The sequence below is a fragment of the Megachile rotundata genome, chromosome 2 (assembly GCF_050947335.1).
Source record: "Megachile rotundata isolate GNS110a chromosome 2, iyMegRotu1, whole genome shotgun sequence".
NCBI classification, from domain to species: Eukaryota; Metazoa; Arthropoda; class Insecta; order Hymenoptera; family Megachilidae; genus Megachile; species Megachile rotundata.
In genome coordinates, this window is record NC_134984.1 from 23,026,638 (window position 1) to 23,041,475 (window position 14,838).

Below are 14,838 nucleotides of genomic sequence, written 5' to 3' on the forward strand. Positions count from 1 at the left end.
TAAGTACTTAAATGATAAAAAAAAAATAATTTTCTGAATTGAACTTACTGTTTATACAATTTTAATTACAAAAATACAAAAATAATACATAATTTTAATATTACAAAATATTATAAATATGGTTGCCACCCAAAATATAAACGGCAGAGATTTATAGGATCTCGTGCTTGTTGTATAAGTCTTTCAACTTGTCCAGATACACTGGATGCTAATCCTTCTTCAGTGCCTTGCAGCTTTTGTTCTATTCTTAAAAGGCTTCTTTCAGCTGGTTTATTAATTCCTGTAGAACCTGTTTGATAAGAAATAATGTAATAATAAATATATATTAGATAAAATATAATACATTTGAAAATAAATATATCTATTTTACATTGTACTTATATTAAAAATCACATGAATAATAAGATATAAAATGATGTTTACTTTGATTATTTTCTATTGGTCTTGAAGAAGTACCACTTTGTATATCATGTGCTTTAGCAGGTGTTATAGTCCATTTAAACAATGGATCGTACAAAAGAACTTGAAGCAGAGTTATAATTATTTGTCTTTGATCACGTAATACGGTTAACGTCTTCTCACAACAATGTCTCATTGTACCTTCTACACCAGAAACGCCCATTCCTGCTTCAATGTTTCGTGTAAGTCGGAATGGTATCGTTTCCGGAACCGGTAGGACCTTTCCTTGCTCAAATGCTATACCTAATTGTATTTAAAAATGCATAACGTTACTGATAACCTAATCATTCCATATTTTTGTTAAATTTGAAAATTATATAATTATCTTTACCAAAGTCAATATGAATTACTTCCGCAGTTGTTTGATCAATTAAAATATTATTTAAGTGCCTATCGCCTAAACCTAAAATATATCCTGCCATAGATGTTGTTGCTATACTGTAAGAGGAATATAACATGTGAATAAATAAAATTAACTTAAAAATAATTTTTACGTAATAAAGAAATTACCTGCGTGTATATGCTAATCTTCGCTCGAACCACGTTTCGGGAGATGGATATTTTTCAGTAAAGAAATAATGCATTACTGGATGCATGTGTGCACAACAGTCCATAAATACTTTTAATTTTGTGTCAGTTGATGATTTAACTATTGCCTAAATTATTATATATAACACGTATCATCATTACTTAATATTAATTATAAAATAATAGTTTATGCATTATTATTCTTACTGCAAGTTTATCTTTACACTGCTCTGCTGTATAATCTTTTGGATAATATTTCTTATGAAGTCCCGGAATATTCCTTGAACCTATTAGTACACTTATAATAGGCATTGTATTATCACACCATTCTAGTACTCCTGACCTTTGTGTTAATGGTACAACCTAAAAATAAATTATAGAAATTACGAACAAAACAACAAACAATATTTATTAAAAATACCTTGTATGTTCTGATTGTTAACTTCCTTCGTTTAGTTTCTTTACAAGCTCTCAGCAGAGTATTCATTACATTGAAAACTTGTTGCATCACAGCATCTTGTCGTAAATCATCTCTTCCCTGTAGATATAGATTTAGAGAGTTTTCAATTCGATCATACCGTTGTTTCTGATATATTAAGGAGCATTATGAAATCTTAATAATATACCTTTACTAACTGATGTCTAACGATTCCATCCATACCAACGCAAGTCAGTTTTTTCGGTGTGTTTACGCCTCCTACAGTCTCATACGTTTCCACATATTTAGAAATACCAATAATGTCATTATAATTTCCCGATGGATTTACATCAATTGTTAATGTTGGCACAAAGACATTTTGAAAATTTTTAATTCTTAGAATTCTTTGATCTCTAGGTATCTTGACTATAGTACCAGCTGCAAAAAGGAAGCTCTAGAAATATCAATGGATATTGTAATTATAACATACTGACCTTTATTTGTAGAAGTTGGAAGATTAGCTAACATAACTAAAGAGTGTGACACATTTTCCATTTCATGTATGATTGAATTTATATTTGTTTTTGTTAACTCTTGCAATAATTTTTGAGCTCCAAGAACTCTCGGTTCCAAAGTTTTACTTTTTCTGGACGTATTATAATCATAATCGCCATATAAATTCTTTAATGCTAATAATACAGGTAATGTATGATGTGGATGTTCTAGGGCACAACGTTCCATAATTTTATATATTTTTTTGGAAAATTCAGTGAAATCGTCATTCAAATGTACTGCTAATTGTGGAAGAAGTGGGACAAATTTGAAAGACGGTATTTTATTAAGATTTGCATCTAATAAATCATTTACTTCTTTTTGACTCATATTGTCTAACCAGAGTGCTATTATTCTGAATACCAATAAATTATGATCTTCACTTTGCTGAAGTGTTATCAAGTAATATCTGTATAAAGAAATTGTAAGAATAAACATTTTAATATTATACTAGACAGGATAATTATTGAAAAATTAGGAGATAACTTACTTTAATGCTAAAGTCAAATAGTTGTTTTTTTCTTTTTCTATATGTTCCAGTTCTGCAACATCATTTGTATTTTGTCTCTGATTTAAAATCATTGCACTTCTAACATCTTTATCATCACTAAGTGTATGTTTAGGAATTCCTTTATAAGAGTATATAATACATTCTCTGAGACTTTCAAATTGAGGAGACTTCATGTATGAACTTATTTGTTCAAATTGATTATCAGCAAATCGAGCTAAGGCAACGTATGTATCGTGTAAATTTTTTATAGTATCCGCGGTATGTTCCCTAATCGAATTACTTGCATCTATGGATTTTAGATAATAATTTTTTATCACAGCCTATAATGAAAATAAAACATAAATAGCTAATTAATTACGAGTTTTCAATTATTTAATATAATGTATATAATCTATACCTGAGGATTTTCTGATTTTGTTTCTGCCATCCAATCTCCGTAAACTCTCAATATTTGTGCTCTTAAATTTACATCCAGAGTATCCTTATGCATTAAATTACGTAAAAGGAATCGCCCAAGTTCCAGATCTTTTCTAAGTCTTGCTAATAGAGATTCCTGATAAAGCAACTGATCTTCAATTTTTGGAGATAAATCTTTTTGTTTCGCTAACATAGCTGGTAAACAAAAATTTGAAATGTAAATAAAGTATATATGCACTAAATCTAATTTTAGCATAATTAAAATTTTGTTGTTGTACCTAACGAGCGGGTAGCAATATGCAAATTCTCTTTATCTGCTGCTATTTCCGATATTTGTAAATACGTATTGGCAAGTGCAGTTTTAATCTGTGAATTATTAATTAATGATCTATTTATTTGATACATAACGGTTCTTTGAAATAAAATAGGTTCGATATACTGAAATTCGTTAAAATTTGTAATATCTTGCTGTTGCCATTTACGTAACACTTCTTCATATTCATCTTCTTTAGCAATGCATAATTCTTCGATCTCAGAAATTAATTGCAACTGCATTAATTTTTCATATATAGTTTTACTACTTTCTGTAAATAACACATTTTAAAGTAAAATATCTTACAAATATTAAAAATTTTAATAATTCTTACCTAAACTAGTATTCCTAAGTGCTTTTATAATACTTGATCGAGCATTTTGAATTGCATTTTGTACACCTCTTTCATTATTTTCATGGAAATATTTTAATGCTTGGTAGTGATAAAAGTAATAATTGTATTCAGTTATTTCTGGCTTAAAATTACAGTTATTTTGTGTATGCAAAGCTTGATTTGGTTCATGAAGGTTCCAATTACTAAGTCGCCAAGCACACTCATATTCAATGTCTTTATCTATATTTTCATCTTCTTTTGACATAGTAGATATAAAGTGACTAAGTAAATACTGAAGACCAGACTGATGTAATCCATTTGCCATTTCTATAATAAATAATTTATATAATTCTCTTCTGGTAAACTTTAAGTAGTATAATTCTATTAGAAACTAATAAAAATGGTGCTTACCTCTCATTGCTGTCATGTTCCCAAAAGAAAGTTCAACATCTTGTGTAAGCATTACTTGATTCCACTCATTGGTATATATGTAATGCTGTATACGAGTAGAATGATCTTGTAAATGCGAAGAACCAGTACCACTGATGGCATCAAAATCACCTATTTTTGTGTAGGAGTCTCTAAGTATATTTTGTATAACTTTTCCTTCTTCAGGTGACAACTCATAAATATAATCGATTTTTGAAACATTAATAGAATTTTCATAATCATTTAACATAGTTTCACAAGACATTTCTGCATACAATATTGCAGTAAAAAATGCCGAACAATATTGTGCAGCTTTCGCAATACAAATATAGTTCAGTTTCGAAAGATTATCAACAACTTGAATTCTTATATAGTTTACAATATTTAACATGGAACGCACAATTCGCTGATCACAACTGGTGACTTTATGTATTGCATATGAAGAAACATTTGCTTTTATTATAACATTAAAATGATAATTAAAAAATTGATCAATACAAGAACATATGGTACTTGTAAACTTTTTGTCTATATGAATTATTAAAAAAATAATTCTTGGTAAAATGATTTCACAAAAGTCAGTACTTAATGTACAAACAGATATTAGATTTTCAAAATAAAATCCATTAAAACATTCTATAATTCTACTTGTTATTTTCACAATCCAATTGTTATATGAATTATTAGTATGAACTGTCCAAATATCATTATGTGGATTTATAACATCGTTAACTGTTGCATAATTTAGATTAATATTATTTGATTTGGAACTTTTACTGCTTACAAATGGTTGAATGTACTTCACAGGTAATGTCACTTGTGATTCATTTAAAACAGTTTTCAAATGTTCCATGTATTTTATATTTAATAACTTCTGTCCCCAAGATGATGAAAAAATAACATAAAGTGCATTAGCACTGACTTTTCGAAGTTCTATATCACTTTGAAATAAACATTTGATCATAGCTATTACAATTTTATATGATAGTATTTCCATTAAATCTGAAGTTTCTTTAGCATGACTTTTTTGCAAATATAATATCATCGACATTAAATCAGCTGGTCCTAATTCACCTAAACATTTTGCTGCTTCTATTGAAATATTTACAACGGAAGATGCTGTTAATTTTATAAGTTTATATATCAACTGATGTAATATACTTGAAGCACAATCTTCGGCAAAACCACGGAACTTTTCAAATTTACTGTATAATTCTTGTAACTCTTGTTTTCTTGTTGATAATTGTATTCGTAAGTGGATAATATCGTCTATATTACAGTTTATATCCTTATCAACCATAACATTTAAAAAATGTTGTATTTCTTCTTTTAAACTAAAAACTTTTTCATTTTTACATTTCAAATCATTATGTATATGTCGTATTTCTTCAAAAATGGAAATATTTGGAAAAGAATTTAATTTTTTAATTGCATCACCTAATGCTTCTTTATGATCGATTAATAAAAACTTAAGTATTTCTAAAGCTATTGGCACTTTTTCTGTCTCTGCAATAGGAACTAAAACCATAACAGTAAAGTCCAAAATTTCTTTGATTTCTTCACTTCTTGTAGGTAAAACAAGTTTTATAAATTTATAAAAATATTTACACGCTAATTCGACAAGTATATCATTCTGTTCTTTAATCATATGAAGTAAACTACAACTAATATCTTTTATTACATACATGGACAATGTATTAAAATAATCTAATTGTAATTCTTCTGCAATTAATGTACAAAAAAATATGTATTGATGAAATGCTTTTATCTTATATTCTACAAACTTCTTGTTGTAAATGTTACCAATTAAATGTAATAGCATATTTTGTAGTATATTTGGACAGTTATGAGCTAAAACATATTGTATGGATACTTGCTGGGTAAAAAAATTTTGTTTCATGTATCTTAAACAAGCATTAATAACTTCTTCCTTAAAATGAGGTGGATCTGATGGTGCAAATGAAACTTTTACTTCCAACATTTCTTCAAGATAATTTTCATCGTGTAATCTTTCAATAAGATATAACAATGTTTTTTCAAACTTGTTATTAAATAATGTAGAAAATTTTGTTACCTGAATAAATTCATTCTGATTTGAAATCATTGAGTGAAATATTTTATTTGCTAATTTCTTTGAGGTACTTCCATTATTTCCACTGATACAATATAACAACCATGCTAAAATTTTTGGAAAACTATTTTCAATAATTTGCTCAAATGGTATGTTAATGTCGATGCAAAAAGATATTATATCAGATAGTTCTAAATTTTGAAATTTAATAAATACTAATGTATTAATATACGTTTTGTTGAATTGTTCTTCAGATTTACATTCTGTTAATTTCCAGGGAAATGATTCTGATGAATATTTTGAAGTAAACCAATATGTCAACACATAACTTAAATTATCGTCAATAAGATTCGAATAATTTATTCGATTTGCTGCAGTATTTATTGCCTTTGGTATTAACTGAATATCTATCTTGTTATCCGTGACAAAACGTAACATTGTTAGTAAAGCACGACACTGGAATATTCCATTGGTATATATTATAGTGGTAAGCATTAATAAGGTACTTGCTATTTTTGTTTCTCTCTCATCTAGCTTCATTTTTTCATTCATTTCAACACCAATAATTAATTTACTCACGTACTCTTCGATTTGTTTAAACAGTGCTTCTTTCCACTTTAAATCTATGGTATTTGAAGAATATATTTCTTTAATACAATTAATTACTTGTAGTCTCACAACAAATGGGTAGTTATTTAAAGCTGATAAAACAAGTTTAAATATTGGCATTTGATTTGAATCATCGCATACTTTATAATCAAAACGAGTAGAATTTGTATGAATAATTCTTGAAAGACATCTAATAAATTCTATATGTGCAAAAAAGCCATATTTCTTTTTACATTCAACATTGTTGAATTGAAAAATAATATTCATCAAATTTTGTAACTCACAGTCATAATTTACAGCATATTCAAAAAAGAATGGTAAATTATTTAATATATACCGAACAGCTGTTTCATCATTATAGCATTCATCATACAATTTCAATAAATTTTTTAATGGTAATCGCCTGAAATGTTTCCATATTTCTTTTTTGTCATATTTTGATAAATGTTTTAAAACTATTATAGCCATTTTAAAATCAACAGTTTGTGAAAGATCATACATATCAATTTTCAATAAATTACTCATAAGTTTTATCTGAATTTCAAATTTTTCTTGTCCTACGTTTGTACAACAAAATAATGACAAAGCTTTTGTTGCTTGTATTCTAATTGTACCTCTGTTACAATAGTTACACTGTTTTTTACGCATAACTTCATTACCCAAACATTTACGTCTGTTTTGAAAAGAACCATAATCATCATAACAATCATTAACTGCTTTATAATCAGTAATTTCATGATCTTCGATATTCATTAAGCTGAATATCTTTTTCAACATGTCTGATGTTGTAGATGAAACAATTATTTTTGCTACATCCATGTCATACAATGTTCCATATAATATGTTAAGAGCTTTAGTTACATTACAAAGATAGATATATTTACTTTTTAATGGATCCATTTTTTCTAATAAAGTATAAGCAATATCTAGATATTTTTTCATTATAGATATAAGAGACAATTCTTCCATATCGTTTGGTATTAAATTTAATTGTTTCATCATTGACACGACTTTTGCTATGATAGCAATTTTTATTATAATCACGTAAAGATCATCATTCCCTTTACTTTCATTAATGACATCACATAAACTATTTGTTAAATAAGTTAAAATGTCTTGCATACATAGAACGTGCTCATTCGTTGTTAAATTATATTGAATATCTTCATCTTCTACTTCGGTTAATAAATTTTGTTTATATGTTAATGATAAGTAACACTGTTCAATGTATTGATTAAATAATTCCGTATTTTCTTCAGTTTTTAAACAATCACATGAGTTGTTCATATTATATTCATTGAATTTTACTTGTTTTTTATGTTTTGATTTTAGTGTAATACCAATTAAAAATAAACACAACTCATCAATTACTATTTGCATTGCCATTTTATACCATGGAATATTTAATGCCCACTTTATGAGGCATGATCTGACAGAATTTGAATTCATCACTGGTGAACAAACGTTTATATTGCACATTGCAATATCATCTGGCAGTGGCAAATATTCACAAAGCACTATCAATGTACGTAGACTCATAACAGACCATTTAATTACATTCGTAAAATAAAGTTTCAAAAGTATATTTGGGTTTGTTATTTTATTATTCATTATAAAGAGCTGTGTGAGTTTATGGGATGATATTTCATTTTGACTTATATTTAATGACCTAAAATTATAAATAATCATTAATATCAAACGAAATTAAAATTACCATTACTGAATATATCTTTTACCTCAATAAAGTATCCCATATTTTATCCCAATAAATGTTTGAATTTTCTATATCAACTGGAGAAAATAATTTTTCATTTATCAATAATACAGCAGCTAATTCGTATAAATCATCCACAATGGTTTCTTCTTTGCTGAATTGTGCAAGAAGATCAACTATACTTTTAGTACATGTTGGCAGATCTTGTGATTTTAAACATTCAGGGTATTGTTTAAATAATACTTTTAAGATCTGTATTATTGGCCAAGCTTCATCTGAATTAGAATCCATAAGCATATCAATTGGCCCATTAACTTTGGTAATTCGCCTTCGTTTTGTTGGTTGCATATAATTATATTCATTGACTTCTTCTTTTATAACATTTGAATTGTCAATGACTTGCTTAAAAACTAAAATATATTTATGTTTAATAGGCAATGAAATGTGTATTTTGCATCATTTTCTTTAAAAAAAAATATTATAATTACCCTCCCTTGAAAGATAAATAAAACTTTCTGAAAGAGTATCTGCTTTAAAATCTTTCAAAATCATCAAATATATATTCTCAAGTATTGTATACCACGTCTCCCAATTATTAGCATAAGCTCCATCACAGATATTATTTGTTCCTTTAGGATGATGAATTTGAACAAAAAATAACAAAAGTTTATACTTTTCTATAGAACTTGTAAAGCTAATTATGTTTGGTAAAATATTCTCACTAAAGTGGCAAAGTGTACTTCTATATTCAGTTGCTATTTGACAACAAATTGTATGTGCAAATTTATAACTACATTCTGTAAGCATTTCTTGATTTGCTTTTGCATCCACAAACATATTTTCTGAAATACATATATTGGATAAAAAGTATTATACATTTAATATTATTGATAAGAACTCAAACATTCAATTTGATGCTTCAAAATTTTTACCTTACCCAAAAATATTAATATTTCATTTACATTGAGACATAAACTGGAATACAAACAACCATAATTTACTATCATTTGCAGTGCATTTAAAATAATTCGTTTATTGGTAGGTAAAGATGCATATTTATACAAGTTCATACATATTTTCAATAATTCTTCCCAGTTTGCAGATAGCATTTCTACTTGATATTTTCTGCATGGAAGTATGTAAGAAACCAATATATTCATATATGTATCATGATAATATTCATATATATCTGTTCCCAAAATTTGAAAAATTAATGGCATTATATCTTTACACTTTAATAATGGTTTTTTATAAGTTGCATGGTGAAATGTTTTTTGTACAAGTGCACATGTATTCTGCCTTTCAATAATTATTGCTTTGGAATAATTATCCTTATGAGCAAGTCTTTCTGTTTCCTTTAATAATTATCATTATTGTATAACTTATATTTGATGATTTTTAATAACTAAACTTATACTTACATTTAATACTATTTTATGTACTATATGGATTATATATGACCAATTTACAACATCATCTGTGTTTTGTTCAGTATTTTTATGAATTTCATCAATTGCTTCTTGGTTTTCATATAAATTCAATAAGTCATGAACACATTTCTAAAACAAATATCAAAGTTTATAGTTAGTAAAAGTGTTATAATAACCAACATGCCTTTTAAATAATTAAATAGTAACTGTTTATTATATAATATTAATTACAAAATTATGTACCCTTTTATCTGTCACTTTTTTACTGCTTGCGTTGTTTAATATTTCATATATTCTTTCTAAATATTTCGACATTTTAGCTTCTTCCTATATAACACCTTTAAAAACAAACTGTACAAAATTATATTATATTTATTTGCATATTTATGTATATTTTTGTACACAAATATATTTAAATAATCAAATGTCACTTATTATTCAGCACCTTCGCATTCAAACGAACTACACGCACATTGTTATTCTCCGATTACAAAAATGTACCAACTACCATTCTACTAGTAATCGTTTCACTAACATTTTCTACCAAAAATACTAAAACTCTGCATTAGGAAATAATTTCATAAGTTCGCATAAATGATCGAAATGAATAATCAATTAGGAATTAATTTATTTTAAATATATAATAAATATGTATTTTTATGCACTAAAAAATAGCAAGAAAAAATTGCAGGTTCTCATTCATTCCGATACTTGTCAATTCTGATTGCTTGCTAAGTTCAACTATTTATGATCAGTATAACTATATTCATACATATATTTATACTATGTAGCATAAATTTTATCACGATGTTCAGTGATACTTTCGTTTAGTATACCATCTTGTCCATGGATACATTGTCTATGATATTATCTCATTACTTCTTTTCATAAACCTATTATGTATACACGTGTGTTTTAAATTAAGATGTCGAGGTTAAGTTAGGTTGAAGTTAGGTTAGGTCAATAAAAAGTTCGGTCGGGTAGTGTGACACAGGAGTTAGATTAGTTAGAGAATAAATTACATCAGAGTTGGGGTGAAATGTTAAGTGACTAAGTCCTGATTAATTTTGGATATACATTGATTTATGTTGAAAATTATTTTTATTGTGTACAAAATTAAACATTCATATAAATAACTGAATGAATACAAAAAGATTGTAAGACAAACTACTATAATATATTGAGGTCATTAAAATATTACGAATTTTACAAAATGTTGCATATGTAAAAGTATTTTAATGTTCACAAATCTTGAGTTGAAGGGATACGGAACTTGAAGGTATTCATTGATGACTGCTATTATGTTGTGTACGTATATGACGATGGTCGTTCCCACAGGCCAATTCCGCTTCAATTTACTTTAAGTATTGGACAGAGTTCAACTATCACCCTTCACGAATAATGGACTGAGCTGTCAGTTAAATTCCATTTAATATTTGAGATAGGTTTACGTAGTCTTATTTGAGATTTCGTTTAATGATAGATATGGTAAATAAAGTTATTAAATACAATTATATTCTAACAATACTGTTCAGCCGGCCGTTTTTATAAACTTTTATGCACCGATTGTAAATTTGCAAACTGTTTTTTCTGATACCTTCAGTTTGTACTACAAACGATATTTACACGAATAAACAATCGATTTATATTCACATATCGATATCGGTTCCTATGAATCATTGTAGGTGTAACAAAGCAGACTTTTTTTACAAAAATACTTACGATTGAGTTCCACGCGTTTTAGCTCCACGAGATTCAAATCTACGCGCTTCAATTCGATGTGATTCGATATAATGCGATTTGATTCAACGCAATGCAATTCGATACGACTTGACGCGATTCAATTCGACGCGTTTTAATTCAACACAATTCAGTTTGACATATTTCAAATCGATGTGATTCAATTCACTGCGAATATTTAGTGTCGATATAATACGCAATATTGCATAAGATGCAGCAAGCGTATGTTTTTCATTTATGATATAAAATACTACCTTAAAAATATTTGTTTTCGTATTCCGAGAATAAAGGGGTTAACTAGCGTTTCGAGAGGTCGTTTTCGCTAACGTAACGGACGTGTCGATATCAGTGGACAGTTGCCAATATTGTATTTCAAATATCGATCGATCTGGAACACTTCCACTCATACGACAGAAGCTTGTATGTACACATTACATAGGTAATGATGCTTGTTTCTTGGGATGAAAACTAAACGGCTCGTATGCTAGCTTTGAGCTGGATAAAATCAGCCTTTGTAAACAGATTATAGTTCATAATCGTTTGTCGAGGGTCGTCTTACGAATGGCCTGGCAACATAATTCTCCCATTATGAAAGTTCCAGAGGCACAGAGTGCCAATTGATTGAAACAATCTATGCATTCCAGCTACACGTGATGTAATTGAACAGTTCACAGACCGGCTGACAATGATCATTTCAAATACAAAACGTATTTATGCAATATTTTATGAAAAATTTAAATAATAATGAAACATATTATTGTAGCGAATTATATATATTTCAAATACAAAGTGGACCAGTAGTAATGATTATCTGGAATATCTTTGAAACTGTAGATGTCAGATAAAAAATTGCCAAATAAGAATTGCTTGGTAAGAAGGCGACCATTGTATGTCGTTATCAACTTTTTTCCAGGAATCGTTCAAACTTGTAAAGATGATCTTTGTTTTTTAATGGTATAGTATATTTCTTTTACGTAAGTCGATTCTTTAATAAAATTTAATTGGATACATAGCTAAACAGAAAATTATGGATTATGCAAAGAAATGTAAGTGTATATTGTTTATAAAGTTTACATAATTTGAGGTAACATATATTTTTAAAAATTGTTCAACGTTTATGTGTAATCTAAGATAAAACAAAAAATTATGTAAATAATTATGAATTATCATATATTTGTATTCTTATTATCACATGATAACAAGGACATACAGTTTCGGACAATAGTATAAAAAAAAATTAGTTTATTTATTTTTAAAGGACATATTATTCTATACGTATAGACAATTTTTGCTTAGATGCAGTAGCAAAAGAAAAGATATTTATTACACTAAATGTGGTCGTGCTTAATACGTATGAAAAATTAGGATATCTTGCGATATCCTAAATCTTATGCTTTACTTCTTCATTGATTTATAAAACGCCAAACAAATATTAAATTTTCTAATCAAATACATCCGTGTGAACGATTCAAAACGTTAAAATATTCACACAAACATATAGGATATGAGGCGGAAACAGGATATGCCCATGAGACGATACGAAAAGGAAAAAGAGAAATGGAAAAAAGAGACGAATAAGAAGTTGCAAACGAAGCATACGTTTAGTTTATGTTAGATCAGTTAGCTCGATAAAAACCGAGCAGTAACCAAATATAATAGGTTCCAGTTAAACAGGGGATGGAAGGGGGCTGCCGCGCCATTTCTTTTAAAGCGCATGCTTCTCCGTTCTGCCATCATTTACGTTTCAGCTACGATCATAACGTTTTGGATATTCGCCTTCGAGTGTCATTTACGTTCTCTTTAACGTAAATTTTTTTTCTTTATCATCTACATTGTAAACCTCACGTATAACTTGTTGAAAATAAATATTATTTTATAATAACACTGATCGATAACTTGGTTTGCAATTAAACATCGAACATATAATACCACTACTACCGCTTGAAGTTCAATCGATCTATAATCCTTGAACTCGATATTCTCCTTCGAGAATATTCTTTTTTTCGATATTCTCGAAAAACATTTTCCGTAAATTAAATTTGTGACTGTTACGATCAGTGTAATATATTTAATATCAAACAAATCATGGCTCTTGAAATTCGCGTTGAATCGCCAAAGGTGAAGTACACGGAAGATTATATCGAAGCACAATACGAGTATCAAACAACGAATGTTAAGGAAGACGATGGTATAAAATATACGGTAAGCATACTAAAGTATTCTATCTAGAGTTATATTTATTTTTTTTTCCGGTTCAATGTTTTTCTTTCATTACATTTTTGAGATTGCCGCCAAAGAACATGCATGTATGAAAGGAAAACGCATTTCCATACTATAAACATTTTCTAACCAATACAATTTTTCGGTGATCTACTATATATATATGTATATGTGTGTGTATATATGATTGTGCTCAAAATATGTAAAAAGTTAAATAGCATAATTAACGTCTGGAATAAAACAAAGATAAATATACAAAAATTGCATTTCGAGATTCTGAAGGAAAATGTTTTTATTGTAGTATATATTCGAATGATCAGTAAATTGATTTTTATGATATTGAATATTGCGTCAGAATTTTAATTTATTCTTGATGGAATACACAAATCTGAAATGAATACCTGCTTTGTTTAATGTAATTTATGTATGACTTTTCCATTCAAAGCCTTTATTAAGTAACGACAAAACAACGTAATTTTAAGTAAACACTAACGTTTTTTCCTGTAAAAAAAATATGTTTTGATTGCAGAGTTATTTTTTATAGCGGGAATTCGTTTCTGTAACGTTTTGTGGGAATAGTATTAATTGGAAGCATACGATAGTTGGGAGTAACTGCGTTAAAGAAAAATGATTTAAAACATTTCCCGCCCTTAATAAAGTGCGCTATTTCCTGTACTTCGCAAGTATCGTAATTACTTTACGCACATGCGATGGAACATTAATAAATAATGCAATAATTAAGTAGTCTATTCAAGCTGTGCTTTAATGTATAATTAATTTAGGATAAAGTTTATTATATTTTTTAAAATTTATATCATTACACAATAGATTCTTTTTACTACATGTATTAATTACACAAATTTTTAAATATGTACATTTACACAACAACTTCTCTATTAGAAAAAATGTTGACATTTGACAAATACATTTTTAAAATTGAAAAAAAGAATTTTTTAGAAAAAAAAATATGATACGAATATTAAATTTACAAATGTTGTACCAAAAAATTCTTTTTTAGGGGAAGGAACAAATAAAATAAAAAATTGAACAGCTGCTTGATACATTGTGATTTTAATTTTGGAAATGAATTTTT

The 14,838-nt window shown here is 27.7% G+C and overlaps 1 protein-coding gene across 4 annotated transcripts; it reads right to left on the reverse strand.

Moving 5' to 3' along the window:
• Positions 1-44: 44 nt before the first annotated feature.
• tefu (Serine/threonine-protein kinase tefu) lies at positions 45-12,269 on the reverse strand. Of its 4 annotated transcripts, none has more exons than XM_076539024.1 (19): positions 11,508-12,269; positions 10,029-11,196; positions 9,777-9,914; positions 9,293-9,710; positions 8,844-9,197; positions 8,378-8,765; positions 3,944-8,310; positions 3,533-3,859; positions 3,164-3,469; positions 2,866-3,080; positions 2,448-2,788; positions 1,900-2,366; positions 1,614-1,843; positions 1,409-1,525; positions 1,195-1,350; positions 970-1,115; positions 791-897; positions 424-702; positions 45-289 (listed from the first exon to the last, which is right to left on the reverse strand). In XM_076539024.1, the coding sequence occupies exons 2-19, from the start codon at positions 10,098-10,100 to the stop codon at positions 111-113; spliced, it is 8,607 nt and encodes a 2,868-aa protein (XP_076395139.1). In that variant the 5' UTR covers positions 10,101-11,196; positions 11,508-12,269; the 3' UTR covers positions 45-110. The 4 variants fall into 4 exon arrangements, with proteins under 4 accessions (XP_076395139.1, XP_076395143.1, XP_012149187.1 ...); XM_076539028.1 differs by having other exon boundaries at positions 10,029-10,136; positions 10,231-12,269; XM_012293797.2 differs by having other exon boundaries at positions 8,844-8,984; positions 9,078-9,197; positions 10,029-12,269.
• Between the last annotated feature and the right edge of the window lie 2,569 nt (positions 12,270-14,838).